Source organism: Molossus molossus, unplaced genomic scaffold (genome assembly GCF_014108415.1).
Source record: "Molossus molossus isolate mMolMol1 unplaced genomic scaffold, mMolMol1.p scaffold_m16_p_16, whole genome shotgun sequence".
Taxonomy (NCBI): domain Eukaryota; kingdom Metazoa; phylum Chordata; class Mammalia; order Chiroptera; family Molossidae; genus Molossus; species Molossus molossus.
The window spans coordinates 42,856,614-42,871,014 of record NW_023425351.1 but is presented as its reverse complement, the minus strand read 5'-3'; the positions used below and the strand labels follow the sequence as shown (position 1 = coordinate 42,871,014).

The window sequence follows — 14,401 nt, the reverse complement described above, 5'->3', positions numbered from 1 at the left end:
ACAGTTTGCTCTAGTCTGGAAACACTGAATCTTCTCTGCCTTGCTCACACAAGTCAGCCTAAAACAACCTTTCCTTTTAGGCTTACTCCTATGTTGTTTAGCTCAATTGTCAATTCCACCTTTTGAAACTCTCACCTAGCTGTGAAAACTATTCCTCTTTTTTGTCTTCATATAATCTTGTACATACATCTAACAACGTAGCACTTAGAATGACATTACTATATTCCTTGATATTTTCAAATAAACTAAAAAGGGCTCTAGAGAAAGGAATATTTTAAACCATGACTTTTATTTCTGAAGCCCCAGTATCTAGCATACTGTGTCACAGTATGTAACTATTTGATAAAAGAAAGAATGGCATAGGGGAGAGACAGCAAAAGTTTCTAATGAAATTAGAACACAGTGAAGGAAAACATTTAAAAGATGCTCCTGGAGACATGAGTTGTATATTTTTTTTTCCTCACCCGAAGATATCTTTCGATTTATCTTCAGATAGAGTGGGAGGGAGGGAGAGAGAGAGAGAGAGAGAAAAACATGGACGTGAGAGGGACACATCGACTGGATGCCTTCCGCATGGCCCAGCCCAGGGCCAGGGATAAACCACAACAAAGGTACGTGCCCCTGACTGGAATCAAACCCGAGACTCTTTGGTCTGTGGGTCGGCTGAGCCAAACTGGCAGGGCATGAGTTGTACTTTTTAGTTAATTTTTTATATTCTTTTGTAATTATTATTATCGTCATCATTATTATTTTAATCCTCACCCAAGGATATTTTTCTATTTATCTTCAGATAGAGTGGGGGGGGGAGAAAGGGGGGGAGAGAGAGAGAGAGACATCGATCGACTGGTTGCCTCCTGCACGACCCTGACCAGAGCCAGGGACTAACTGCAACCAAGGTACTGTGCCCGTGACCGGAATCAAACCCACGACTCACTGGTCCGTGGGTTGATGCTCTACCACTGAGCCAAACCAGCAAGGACATAATGTTATTGAAATGTATATTTTTCTCCTATCGACTAGCTTTAAGTTACTTCACAAAAAAAGATACACAGCTATTACAAGTAGAATGTTACACAACTACAATTAAGTCAATGGTAAATGCAATTCAATATAGCATAAATTTGGCCTTAAATTCTAAGTTCTGCTATTTATTAGATTTGTGACAATAGGTAAGAAAATCTAAATAAGCATCAGTTTCTTCATCTTTAAAATGGGAAAAATAAAACCCATCTGTCAGAATTACATTTAAGTATCATGACATGGGATATTACATTTAAATATTCTGGATACTACAATTAGCTACTATTTACTTTTTAATTTATATCCTTTCTTTAATTTTTGTTTACATATGCTTTTATTTATTTTCTAGAGAAAGGAAGGGAGAGAGTTAGAAACATTGATGAGAGAGAAACATTGATCAGCTGCCTCCTGCAAGCTCCCCGGTAGGGATAGAATAACCCAGGCATGTGCCCTGACTAGGAATCCAAACAGGACCTCTCCGTCCATGGGAGGATGCTCAATCCACTGAGGTATGTCAGTCAGGTTAATTTATACCCTTTAAATAAACACGTATCCCAACCTTTTTGCACCAACCACCATAATCCCAGGGTTAGGCACTCAATGCATGTTTGTTGCATAAACCTAAGATGAAAAAGAAATGTAGAGATAACAAAAATGAAAGCTAACACTTAACTAAGAAATTTTTATGTATCTGACATTTTGAGAACAAAATGTAAGCACTATGAGGAAAAATAGGACTGCCTAAACTAGTCTCTATAATGTATCTGCTTTACATACAATTGTACAGAAAACACCTATAACTGCCAATGAAACTCTACTTTGAGCTGTAATTTCTTGTACAGAAACTAAAGAATAAAAATGCTTGCAAGGGGCAGAATGGGAGACAGAGAAATTCAGGTACATCCATAAAACCAATAGAAGAAATATATAACTCTAATAAATGACAGAGAAAAATATTTATTCATTGAAAAAATTATTAAAAAATTCTCACCTGCTGCATATGCCTACTAGTTCGTTTCTGAGGCTGAAAAATGAGCCAGGTGTATAAGACTGGATCAATATTAACTGCTAGCCCTTGTACACTACAAAGAAGTACGGCACCTAAAAAGCAAGATTTAAAAATTGTTATAATTTCTCATAAAAAATAAAAAGCTTGACATCATTTCACACCGATTAGGATAGCTATGATTTAAAAGAGAAACAGCAAGTGGTGACAAACCCTCACACATTGCTGAAGGGAATGTAAAAATGGTGCAAATACCTTGAGAAACATTTTGACACTTCCTCAAAATGCAAAACACACAGTTACAATATGATGCAACAATTCTATTCCCAGATATATACCAAGAGAACTGAAATCATATGTCCATGCAAAAGCTTGCACAGAAATTTTCATAGCAGCGTTACTCATAATAGTTAAAAAAGTGGAAACAACACAAACATCCATAAATTGTTGACTGGATAAACAAAATGTGGCATAGCCATACAATGGAAAAGCATTTATCTATAAATATGAATGCAATATTGATACACGTTACAACATAGATAAACCTAGAAAACAATGAAAGAAGCCAGTCACAGAAATCCACATATTGTATGATCCCATTTATGTGAAATGACCAGAAACAGCACAACCTTACAGAAAGAAAGGTCAGTGGATGCCAGAAACAAGGGGAAGGACGAATGAGAAATAACTGCTATAGATACACGATTCTTCTGGGAGTAACGAAATGCTCTGGAATTAGAAAATGGTGATTGTTGTACAACCTTGCAAATACAGGATGGGGCAAAATAGGTTTACAGTTGTTCATATAGAAAACACTACAATAATAATAAATAGTAATACAAGAATAAACTCTATGCTTCCCATACCCACAACTTTTGCCCCACCCTGTATGCTAAAAATCACTTAATTATACACTTTAAGGAATTGTATGGCATGTGAATAGTCTCAATAAAACTGCATTGTCTTGGACGGGGCACTGCAGCAGCCTACCAGCAGGTTCAAAGGGGTCTTTGAAGCTGAAAGGTGTCTCATGAAAGAAGAAAAAGGACAAAGACAATGTGAAACCCCTGGAAGCCACAGGAATGAGAAAGAGGAGCAGTATGGCCTGGACAAGCAGACCCAGGCCCAGGTTGCCTTCAAGAAGATGCAAGAGAAGCAGCAAATGGAAAGGATTCTGAAGAAAGCCTCCAAAACCCACAAGCAAAGAATGGAGGACTTCAACAGGCCCCTGGAAACACCCACAGAGCACTGTAACATTCCCAAAATCAGCTGGAGAGAGCCTCCCGCACTGGGTAGGGAGTGGCACAGAGGGAAACCGGAGGCCAGGTTGGGGTTATTTTTGGTGCCTTTGGTATTTTCTAGAAACATTCTTTTACACATACCCTTGCGTCTTCCGCAAAGACAGTGCTTTCCAAAGGAGTATGCTCTCATTCTGTAACTCGATTAAAGTAAGACTATCCTTTTACTCTATTTTCATTTCTCAGTAGCACATTGAAGATGAACCTTTTTAGTTTAGACTGGAAACTATTGAGCATATATCCAAAGATTAAGGTTACTTCTGTGTAAGTGCCATGGAAGCATTTTTACACCTAAGTTACATGTAACTCACTTTGACAGCCAGCCAGCTACCTTTGCCTGGATGAAACTGCCTCCAGAGGAGAAGCTGCAACGTGCAGCCACCTGGCCAGGGAGAATAACCACCCAGGGCAAAGATGGAATGAACACCTTGACCCTTTCTGAGCTGAGGTGGTGGCTGGCATGCAGCCTGTTCCCCCAATATCCCCGTTCAGACAAGTCAGGTGGGTGCTGCCATGGCAAACGTCGCCAGTCAAGCACCATGCTCTTTTAATGGAACCCAGACACTACCTGCCTCACTTCCCTCACCCCCAGGCTCCAGGCATCCCCAGTGTTTACTCAGAGTTTGGCACATACATGGAACCTGTTTGACATTCCTGGCTTAAAGATACCTCAGGGTGATGGGACTAGGGCAGAACCCCAGCACAGAGAGACATGGGTTATACCCAAGGAGAGGGCCCAGGTTCCAGTGCTAGAAAGCCAGGGTCTTTGAGGCCCTATGTATCCCCACCACATGAGGACCAGACTGCATATGCTGCTGGAAGAAACAGTTTCTTGACACAGAGCTAAAAAAAACAATAAATTCGGAAAAGAAAAAAATCTAAGTGTTGGATTTGCAGCTGTCATATATGAACTGCAGAATAAAGCAAAACCAGTTATTAAATTTTAAAAACTTTTTAAAAGTACATTTCTCTTCTAAAAAAAATAATAAGCTTAATATATTCAGGCAAACACCAATTTCTATATTGGCTATGAGAATGGAATATCATCTCCCTTTTTTGTTTATCCTATAAAACTAATTCAGGATGTGAAAGGAAGCATTATTATAACCACTCAATAAATCTCTGTAAATTACAGCTTTACTCTCCAGAAGCAAAGAAAGAGAACTGCCTAGATGAAACACAGGCTAACATTCTGACATAATACACAAAGCTGAAGTGTAACAAGTTGTAATTCAATCCTACCAGCTGAAATAATTTTGTCCCTCTCTGATAAAAAGAAACTCATACAGAACTTCACTAAAGCAAGATATCCCATTTTAAATTTATGTGCAGCTTATATATATATTCATAAATAAGTTTTAACATTTCACATATATTTTAGATAAAATACTAGCTCTACAAGGACATATGGAATATGAAGGAAGGAGTATTTGTCAGTTTTTCCCTGTACTATATCTCCAGCATCTAGAAGAGTACCTGCTACAAGGTGGAGGCTGAAAATAAAAGTCAGGATAAATGGTAAATAGGTTCTCAGGGTAGCAGGGGAAAGCCCATTTGTTCTAAAATAATGCAGATTAGTTAAACAAGTTGTATTAGTAAAGTTAGCATTGATACTCAGTTCTATGAGAAGTGAAGCACACAGAGATGGAAATAGGATAGAATACAGGAAGCAAGAAAAAGAGAAATTTCCCCCTTTTTTTAAAGCTTTGCACAGAATTTTCAAATAAGCAAAATCTGCCATATATTCTCCTGTTACACCTTACAGTGCTACTTCTTCTAGGGACCCAGAATCAGTATAGACTCCCAGGCAGCATGCTGAAACAACACAAGTAATTCCCCTATCCATATACCAGTGCATGTGATGATGGGTAAGAGTTCACGCAAATACATGTCAGGAAGAAATGATAGGAGAAACAAAATACAAGATAAATGCAAAAGGGGACTCATAATCGAAGTCAATTGGAAAATACAATTTAATATACTTTTTTCTGTAATAGAATGCAAATTCCTCACATGGACCTAAATTCTCTATTTCTCAAACATCAGTAGTATACATCATAAGTTTTTAAAATGCTATGTTATATCAAAGGAAATAAAACAGGACTTTCCCAAAACTATATCCAGTTTTCAAACAATTCTAACAACTTGACTACACCTGAGACTATCACCCCCACAAAGTTACAAAAACATAGTATTATGGTATGCAGCCAGAGTTCTATTTGAATAGTGTTTTTGTTTTATAACAACTCATTTTCTAAAACAAATGTTATAAGGTGAGAAACAGAATTTCCCTTCAAATACAAAAACCTAAAAAAGGTAATAAATAAATAAATAAATAAATAGCCATCAGGAAGAGAAACATTTTAAAAAATAAGAGCTTTCAATTAAAAAAATTAGTTGAACACATTTGAATAGAGAATTTAAGAAATGTATTTAAATTCAAGAATATATAATTCAATCTTAAAGATTAAAACACTTTTGTAAAATCCATATAGAGAAATGAAATTACAATTAGATTTAAATTATTATGAACTGCTTCCTATCACACAAGCCCACTGTAATATAACTTTATAATTAATACTACAAAGTTATAAAAGACAACACAAATAATATATGATTACCCTAGCCAGTTTGGCTCAGCAATTAGAGCATCAGACTGCAGACAAAAGAGTCCTGAGTTTGATTCCAGTCAAAGGCACATACCTCACTTGCGGTTAGATCCCAGACACTGGTCAGGGTCTCGAGGGAGGCAGCCAATAAATGTGTCTCTCTCACATCCATGTTTTTCTCTCTCTCTCTCCCTACCTCCCTCCTACTCTATCAGAAAATCAAAGGAAAATACCCTCAGGTGAGGATAATAATAATAATAATAAATGATTAACAGTGAAGAATGTGGTCCACCAAAGGAAGGAACTACAACGTGAAAGAAAACATTGGACTCCAGAAGACAAAGGATCCAGCACAGGAGGAAAGTGATGGGGCTCCCCAAGATGACAACAGTGAATTACTGACGGGTACATAGAAAACTTATTAACAACAAACACAAGTATTAAATACAGGAAAAACAAATGTTAAAAAGGTAAGGATAACCAATTATAGGATACAATATGACTGTGCCATAAATAATATTTGTAGATAGGACTATGTAAATTCTAAAAAAATAAATGAATTATTTGATTAATCACACTTCTAATAGTACTGGAAGCATGGCTACATAAGAGGAATGTATGATGGGTGCTAAAGAGGATGTAAGTTGGCCAATTATTATTTCACACAGTAAGACTTCACATAAATAATGCTGTAAAATAAACAATTAAGAAAGAGGAACAAAAGCCATGGTATTTATTTAAAAATACATAAGTAAACACCAAAATAATTCCTCAAAAGAGTTGAAAGTAGTTACCTTTTGAAAAGGGAACACTAAAAACCAGGTACACTTGCCATGAGAAAGAACTAGGAAGAAGAGAAATAGAGATAAAGGAGCCTTAGATTTTCTTGCTGAGTAATATCCCGCTAGCCACCACCAAAAAGCAAAATTAAATTTTCTTTGAAAATGACTCTTGTTCATTGTCATGTAACAGCCACAAATTAATATCTGTGAATAGTTCCCTTAACAAAAAATCAGCAAGCACTGTAAAAGGCAAGCCATTGTGAGAGAGAGCAAAAAATCAACAAACAACATATTTAGACTTTCAAGTACTGGAGACAGCTGAATACAGAACATAAAACAGCTATGTTTAAAATACAAAAGTATGGCATCATAAAGAGGAGCAAACAATAAGAAAGTATCGAACAACTTTTTTTTTTTTAATGGAAATTACAGAAATGACTGATTTAATTGTTGAAGTAAAAAACTCATTAGACACGTTAAACAGCAGATTAAATATAGTTGAAGCAAAAGTTGGTGAAATGCACGAAACACAATAAGATAATTTAAAATGCATCTGAGATTTTAAAAAAGGTAAGAAAACTAGTAAAATGAGGTTAAGAGACATGAGGACTCAGTAAGAAGACCAAACATATGTCTAACTAGACTTCAATTGGAAGGTAACTAAAGTATGGATAAAAGGCAATATTCTTAACAAGAGAACAGCTGAGAATTTTACAATACTGTTGAAAGATAGTAAGCCTCAAACCCAAGAAGCCCAATAAATGCAAACTGGATAATTAAATATAAAACTATAGCCCTGGCCAGTTTGGCTCAGCAGTTAGAGAGTCGGCCCACAGACCAGAGAGTCCTGGGTTTGGTTTCCCCTGAGGGCACGTGCTTCAAGTTGCAATTTGTCCCTAGCCCCAGTTGGGGTCATGCAGGTGGCAACCAGTCAATGTTTCTCTCTCTCTCTTCTTCCCTCTCTCCTTCCCGCTCTGTCTGAAGATAAATGCAAAGAATGTCCTCGAGTGAGAATAAAAAATAAAAAAATTTCTCAGTAAGTTATTAGCACACCTTTTAAATTAGGATCTTAGAGAATGGAAAAGAAAAACAATTGTGACAATATTTTCACAAGTAAACTTAGTCTTGAAAGTCTCCTTTATTTTATTATAATGGACAAGTTAAAAAGTATGATTCCAGTAAATGTTCATATAAGTTATAAATTTATATTATACCAAAAAATGACTAAATGACTCAGCCAACCTTGAACTTTATGAATGTTAAATAGGTGATAAAATAGAATAATCTATTAATTTAACACCAATTTAGTTGAAATTATATTTAGAGATAATGTTCTTTTAGATCTAAGGGGATATTTTCCTATTATATTCAATTTACAAGAAACAATCTTTAAAAGAAAACACAAAAGCTCTGACATATAAGTGTGTAAACAGTTCGTCTGATACTGGGTTGACTCAGAACAGATCCTCCATAAATCACTAAAATTTGGCAATATATTATTCTGTTTAATTTTAGCCTGGGAGACAACTAATGAGAAAAGTGTGCTTTACTTCTCTGCTTACTGCCAAAATGGTTCACTTATCCACATTCCACTCAGGCTTCACTGATTAGTTAAATCAAGACACCACAGTCATTTTCAGTTACATCCTATAAGCTGAAAAATTAGAACCGAAATAAGGGACAGAGAACAAAGTTGCAGAGCATTAAAATGACACATATATTATTCTTGTCAGCTATAGAAACCTTGTCAACTAATGATATTGTTTTGTAAAATACCAAGTTTTAAACAGTAAACAGTACCTGCCATTTTATCTTGAACCAATTAATGAGATAAAAAACACAGACATATTCATCTTCATCTAAGTTTAAAACTCACTATTTTTCTATTATGTAGCTATAGCAAAGTAAGAACTTTTTACATTTGTATAGCTCTTAAGAAATTATTTGGCCCTGGCCAGTTTGGCTCAGCGGTTAGAGCATCGGCCTACAGACCGGAGATTCCTGGGTTCAGTTCCCATTGGGTGCACGTGCCTTGGTTGCAGTTTGTCCCCAGCCCTGGTTGGGGTTGTGTGGATGGCGACCAGTCGATGTGTCTCTCTCACATCGATGTTTCTCTCTCTCCCTCTCCCTCTTGCTCTATCTGAAGATAAATGCAATAAAATGTCCTTGGGTGAGGATTAAAAAAAAAAAAAGACATTATTTGATAATCTTACTTTTAAGAATAATTTCAGTTAAGTAAACAAAAAAGGAAGAATCAATACTTCAGAAACAAGGGTGGGTAATAAAGGCAACAGAGAGTAATCACAGTCTAAGAAATGACAGAACAGATACAAGCTACGAACTTTAAGGTGATTGTCAAATTTAGTATAAATGAATCATAAGATTTTTAGGTATTGTAGATGGTAGCTCATGTTACTTATTAACAATTAATTCTCCTTCCCTTAGGATACAAAGAATCACAAGAGAACTCAATTCCATCATAACACTAAGAACAAGCCATGCAACCTATTAAAGCTTTTCAACATTCATCAGACAGCAGAGTTCACAAAGAAACCTAATGAACAAAAATCATAAAAGTGAAAGCCTGTTATAGGATAAAAGGAATAAGTAGCATCTTTCATTCTTGGCACAGCAGCAGGAGAAGAAAGCTGATACGAACAAAACAAATGAACTTTTAACAAATGTTTAAAAGTTGGGGGCTGCCATGACAGTTTAGAATCTCTGAGAACCCTAGACACAGGGGAATCCACCCACCCGCCATCACTTTTCAACAAGCCTCCAACAAATACTCTTAAGGCTGAAGAATGGGACAGGACTGAAGATGAGAAAGATCCCACCAAGATGCAGGTCTGTGGAGCTTAATAAAGTCTGAGTGCAAAGAACTGAAAGAAATCGCAGAGGCACTCTGACCTTTTCAGTGAGCATTAAGCAAGGCAGTCTATGGCTAGGAGAAGACAAGAGGCACTAAAGAGATCCCTATATAAGGACAGGTAAGCGAGGCTTGCTGAAATCTGAGGGTAGGTCAGGAGAACTGGGAGAAAATCACAAACCATACTAAAAGAAAATTCTGATCCTGCTCTCAAAAAATGCAAAGCTTGCAGTAAACGTAATATAAGTAAAGCAAGAATGAGACTCAGCCGAACTACAGAACAGAAAGCTAAGACCAGACCCAGTGCAACTACACCAGTAACATGACAAAAAGAGGCTTGTCTTTTTGTGGACATAAACATTATTTAACTAGGCTATACTATTCTTTGTACACGCAATGTTTGCCATTCAATATTAAAAACTATGAAACACACAGTACAACAAGAAATGACTCATTATCAATAGTGAAAACGGTCAATAGTACCAGTCCCAAAGGCAGAGGGTGCAAAACCAAACAGGGACATAGAAACAACAAAATACTTTAAAGAACATAGTGAAAACATGCATGAACTGAAGGGTAATTGCAGCAGACAGACTAAAATATATTTTAAAAAGCAAAAGAGAAATAATAGAATGTTAAAAATACAATATCAGAGGTGAAGAATTCTTTCAAAAATTCTTTCCAAAACTGATGAATGGTATCAATTGACAGACTGAAAGCTCAGCAAACCCCGAGAATAAATAAAAGAACACATCATGATAAAATTGAAAAACACCAAAGAGAAAAAAATACTGAAATCACTCCAAGGGGGAAAAAAAAGGACAATACATATAAGGTTACCATGAGAAGGATAACTTCTCATGAGAAATAATGGTGGCCAGAGGTAATGGAATGACATTTTTTAGAGTGCTGAAAAAAGAAAAGACTACCTAGATTTCTATATCCATTGAAAATATTCTTTAAAAATTGAGACAAAGTAAGAGTAAAACAACAAAAGTAATTTGCCTCCAAAGACTTGCACTACCAGAAATTATTAGTAAAATGCTTTAGGCTAAAAATTTTTTTATAACAGATAGAAACTCAATTCTAGAAAATAAATGAAGGATACCATAAAGAATAAATATGTTGGTATATAAAGAGAAACTCTTAAGAATATTGTTTGTTTGTTTGTTTATTTATTTATTTATACAGTTACAATTATATAAACATAGACCTCTTTAAGTCTATTTAAAAACACTTAACTGTTTAAGGTAGAAATAATAACAATGCAATGTGGGGTTCATATTGCACACTGAGGTAAAATACATGCCCAATGAACACAGAGAACAGGATGGTGGTAACTGGAAGTAAAATCGTGTAATAAGGCATTCATTTTATTTTTCAGCTTATAGTACATTTCTTCACTGTCCTCTGATTGGTCAATGTTCCTATCAAACCCAATTCAAATCAAATTAAAAATATTTAATAAATATGCACACGTATACTTTTTTTGTTCCATTTCTCCAAATTCTCTAAACAACCTTTGATTCAAATTAGCCATTAAGATTTCCTACACTGATTTTCCATTCTCTGGCCAACTGCAATATTAAGTACTATAGAGCTCACTGTAGCCACTGACTCAATTCAAATTTCTCAAGTAACACTAGGATGGCAGAGGTTATGACTGTTTCAAGAAACTACAGAATGTGTGAAATGGTAACACTGCTTTACAACGTTAAGCAGCCATCTGTGTTCTTGGTCATGAATTCAAGGGGAGTCAATGCACCCTGTTGTGTGTTTCTCTACAGTCCAGTGAAGGCACAGAGAAAGCAGAAGAATTGAATATTATCAAGACTATTTATTGTTTCTTTTTTTTTTTTTCTGCTGTTATTTTCCTTGTTTCTCCCTAGTACAAATTTAAGTTAATAATTGGTCTCCTATCTGATGATTCACGTGTCTTTAACTGTCACAGAATGCACAAATGAGATTTAGTGGTAACTTCAAACCAGAAGTGTCAGAAATTAATACTTTGTAGTGTTTCAAAGTTTTGTTCTCCAACTTGACATTCATTAATGACAAAACGCTAACACCGTAAAAGTAGTTATAGACAGCTTTGACAATAAAAAGCTCAGAACTTCTAAATGATAAAAGATACCATAAACAAAATTAAAGACAAAAGTCAAACTAGTAGAAAATACGTTAACAAAGATAATATTCATGACATAGAAAGACCTCCTAAAAATCACATAAAAAAAAAGATACCCAACCAAAGAGAAAAATGGGCAAAGGATATAAATAAACAAATCACAAAATAAATAGAACTAGCCTTCACTAACAGCCAAAAAAAATTCAAGGTTAAACAATGAGATAATTTTTCAATGACAGATTAGCAAAAGTTTAAATGAATGAAATTCTATTACTGATAAAGCTCTGAAGGATAGAGAACACTCAAGTTCTGCTGAAAGAAATGGAAACTGGTACAGTCTTTTTGAAGGCCATTTTGGAATTACCTATTAAACTTTTAAATGTACATACTCACTGATTAAGCTATTTTAGTTCTTAGAATCCTACAATAATACCTGTAGATGCTTTATTAAATCCATATGCACCAACATGTTCATCTGTAATTTTACAGTAACAAAAATATGTAAATAACATCAAAATCTAGAACTGAATTATGATAATTTAATTTAAGGAACACCACTCAGGCAGCTATTAAATGATGAAGTGTAGATGCACAGATGTATGTAATGATGTATAAGTAAGTAGAGAATAGTACATTTAAAATGAAACACACACACACACACACACACACACACACAAAGTACAGACACAAGAGTATTTCACAGAAATTTCAGGTACTATAATGTATGTGCATGTGTGTGTATGTGTGTGTGTGTGTGTGTATAAATATATATGTATTTAAACATAAGATATGCTTATATATAATATACACATGTATTTAAAGATAAAATAGTGACATGTCTGAGTGTATGTGGATGAATGCACAAGGGATATATGTACTATAGAAAAAGATGAACTGCAAGTATACAAACCATGCTGTATATAAACAAAGGTAGAACAAACATATCACTTCATAATTTAAAGATGATATATTGCTATATTATTTATACTCTAAAACCCAGAAACTACATCAGCATTTTTTGTGATCAATTTTCAATTTCAATGAAAACTGTGGTTCATGGAATAAACAAAAGCAAAACCTTGACTCACGACAAGTAAAAATATTTTGAAAATTATCGGATCTCATAAGTCTCTCTTTTATTTATCTTCAATTTGTCACTGTGGTTTTTTCAGGATTTTCATTATTCAAAATCCCCATTTCATACCGTACCATATCAGTATGAATAAATCTAGGGTCCTCCAAGTAAAAATTAATTTTTGAAACCAATTCTTCCATTTTTACTGAATTTAATTTTGGATGATTTAATATAATCAAAATATAGATTATAAATCAATCATTATAAAATTTATTACCAATTGACTCATTCACCTCAGTAAAATCTTTTCTATTGTCCAATATTATGGTAGTTTTAATTTCAAATATTTCTTCATCTCTTTTATAAATAAAATGAAAACTCCAACATATATCTTAACTGTATTAGCATGTATTAAATAACTTAAGGCTATGAACACTGTCAAAACACTGTAAACAATATAATAGAATTAGCTTCTGAATTAATGATGCATAAAATATGAATTGATGTACAATAACTTGGAATAATACAGTAGTTATTTTGGTTTAAGTAATTTAAAGCCAATATTGATCATCTCTGATGTGAAATTCCAAATAAATTATATTGTGCTGATTTATCATTTTAATTTTGCTAACTATATGAAGTTATACTAGCTTAAATTTTCAGTACAGAGAATTATAACAATTATTAAGGATTATATACATGTATTCCCTGTTATAGATTCTAATAGGAAGCTTAATAAGTAATTTTTACTATAGTGATTCCTTTTTTTTCATCATCCTCACCCGAGGACATTTTTCCATTTTTTGTTCAGGTAGAGTGGGAGGGAGAGAGAGGAACAGAGAGAGAAACATCGATGTGAAAGGGACACATCGAGTGGTCGCCACCCGCACAACCAACCAGGGCTGGGGACAAACTGCAACCGAGGTACATGCCCTTAGCGGGAACTGAACCCGGGTCTCTCCGGACCGCAGGCTGATGCTCCAGCCGCTGAGCCAAACTGGCCAGGGAGCTATAGTGATTCTTAAAGTGAACTAGAATAAGAATCTTCAGTTACCCACAGTATATATTATTTAGTTTTTAAATTCTATGGACTAGTAAAGGTTAAAGAAGATTCTTTCAAAATCATAATATTCAACAGACTAACTAGAAGGTAGAGTATACATTTTGATTTAATTATGAAATCCTTGAATATTAAAATTTTTATTAATAATAATAAATTTTAACTTAGCAATTAAAAGCATGTTTTTTTGATCAAGACCAAATAAGCATGTATTTTCTGATAGTTCACATCATTACTTCTCATTTCATCTAGGATCTCATGGCATAAAGCAGAGGGCAGATTTCTAGCATTCCTAAGTAAGGATACTGCCTACCATTAGTCATCTTTCTCCAGCCAAGTAATTTCTTTAAACTTTTCAGAAATTAGGGCAGCTATTTTAATATAAGAACACTTGGATCACCATTTCTAGACAGAAACAAAAATATTTAGAAAATTGCTCTCCTGCCAGTATCAAACCAAGCAAACAAACAAACAAAAATCCCCAATATATATTTTTCACTAAGTAGCCTGAAACTAAAATGATTTTCTTTCCCTAAATCGGATTGCCTTTTGGGGAA

General features: G+C 34.7%; 1 protein-coding gene across 6 annotated transcripts in view; it reads right to left on the bottom strand.

Moving 5' to 3' along the window:
• The window catches only part of VPS13B (vacuolar protein sorting 13 homolog B), an 867,799-nt gene that overhangs the window by 521,489 nt on the left and 331,909 nt on the right, over positions 1-14,401 (bottom strand). For all 6 annotated transcript variants that reach the window (XR_004959842.1, XR_004959841.1, XM_036263824.1 and 3 more), the window contains exon 20: positions 2,012-2,121. Coding sequence is in view for 4 of the 6 variants with exons in the window: in XM_036263824.1 (XP_036119717.1) it covers positions 2,012-2,121 (110 nt within the window). In the remaining 2 variants the exon portion in view is untranslated. The remainder of the gene's footprint in view (positions 1-2,011; positions 2,122-14,401) is intronic.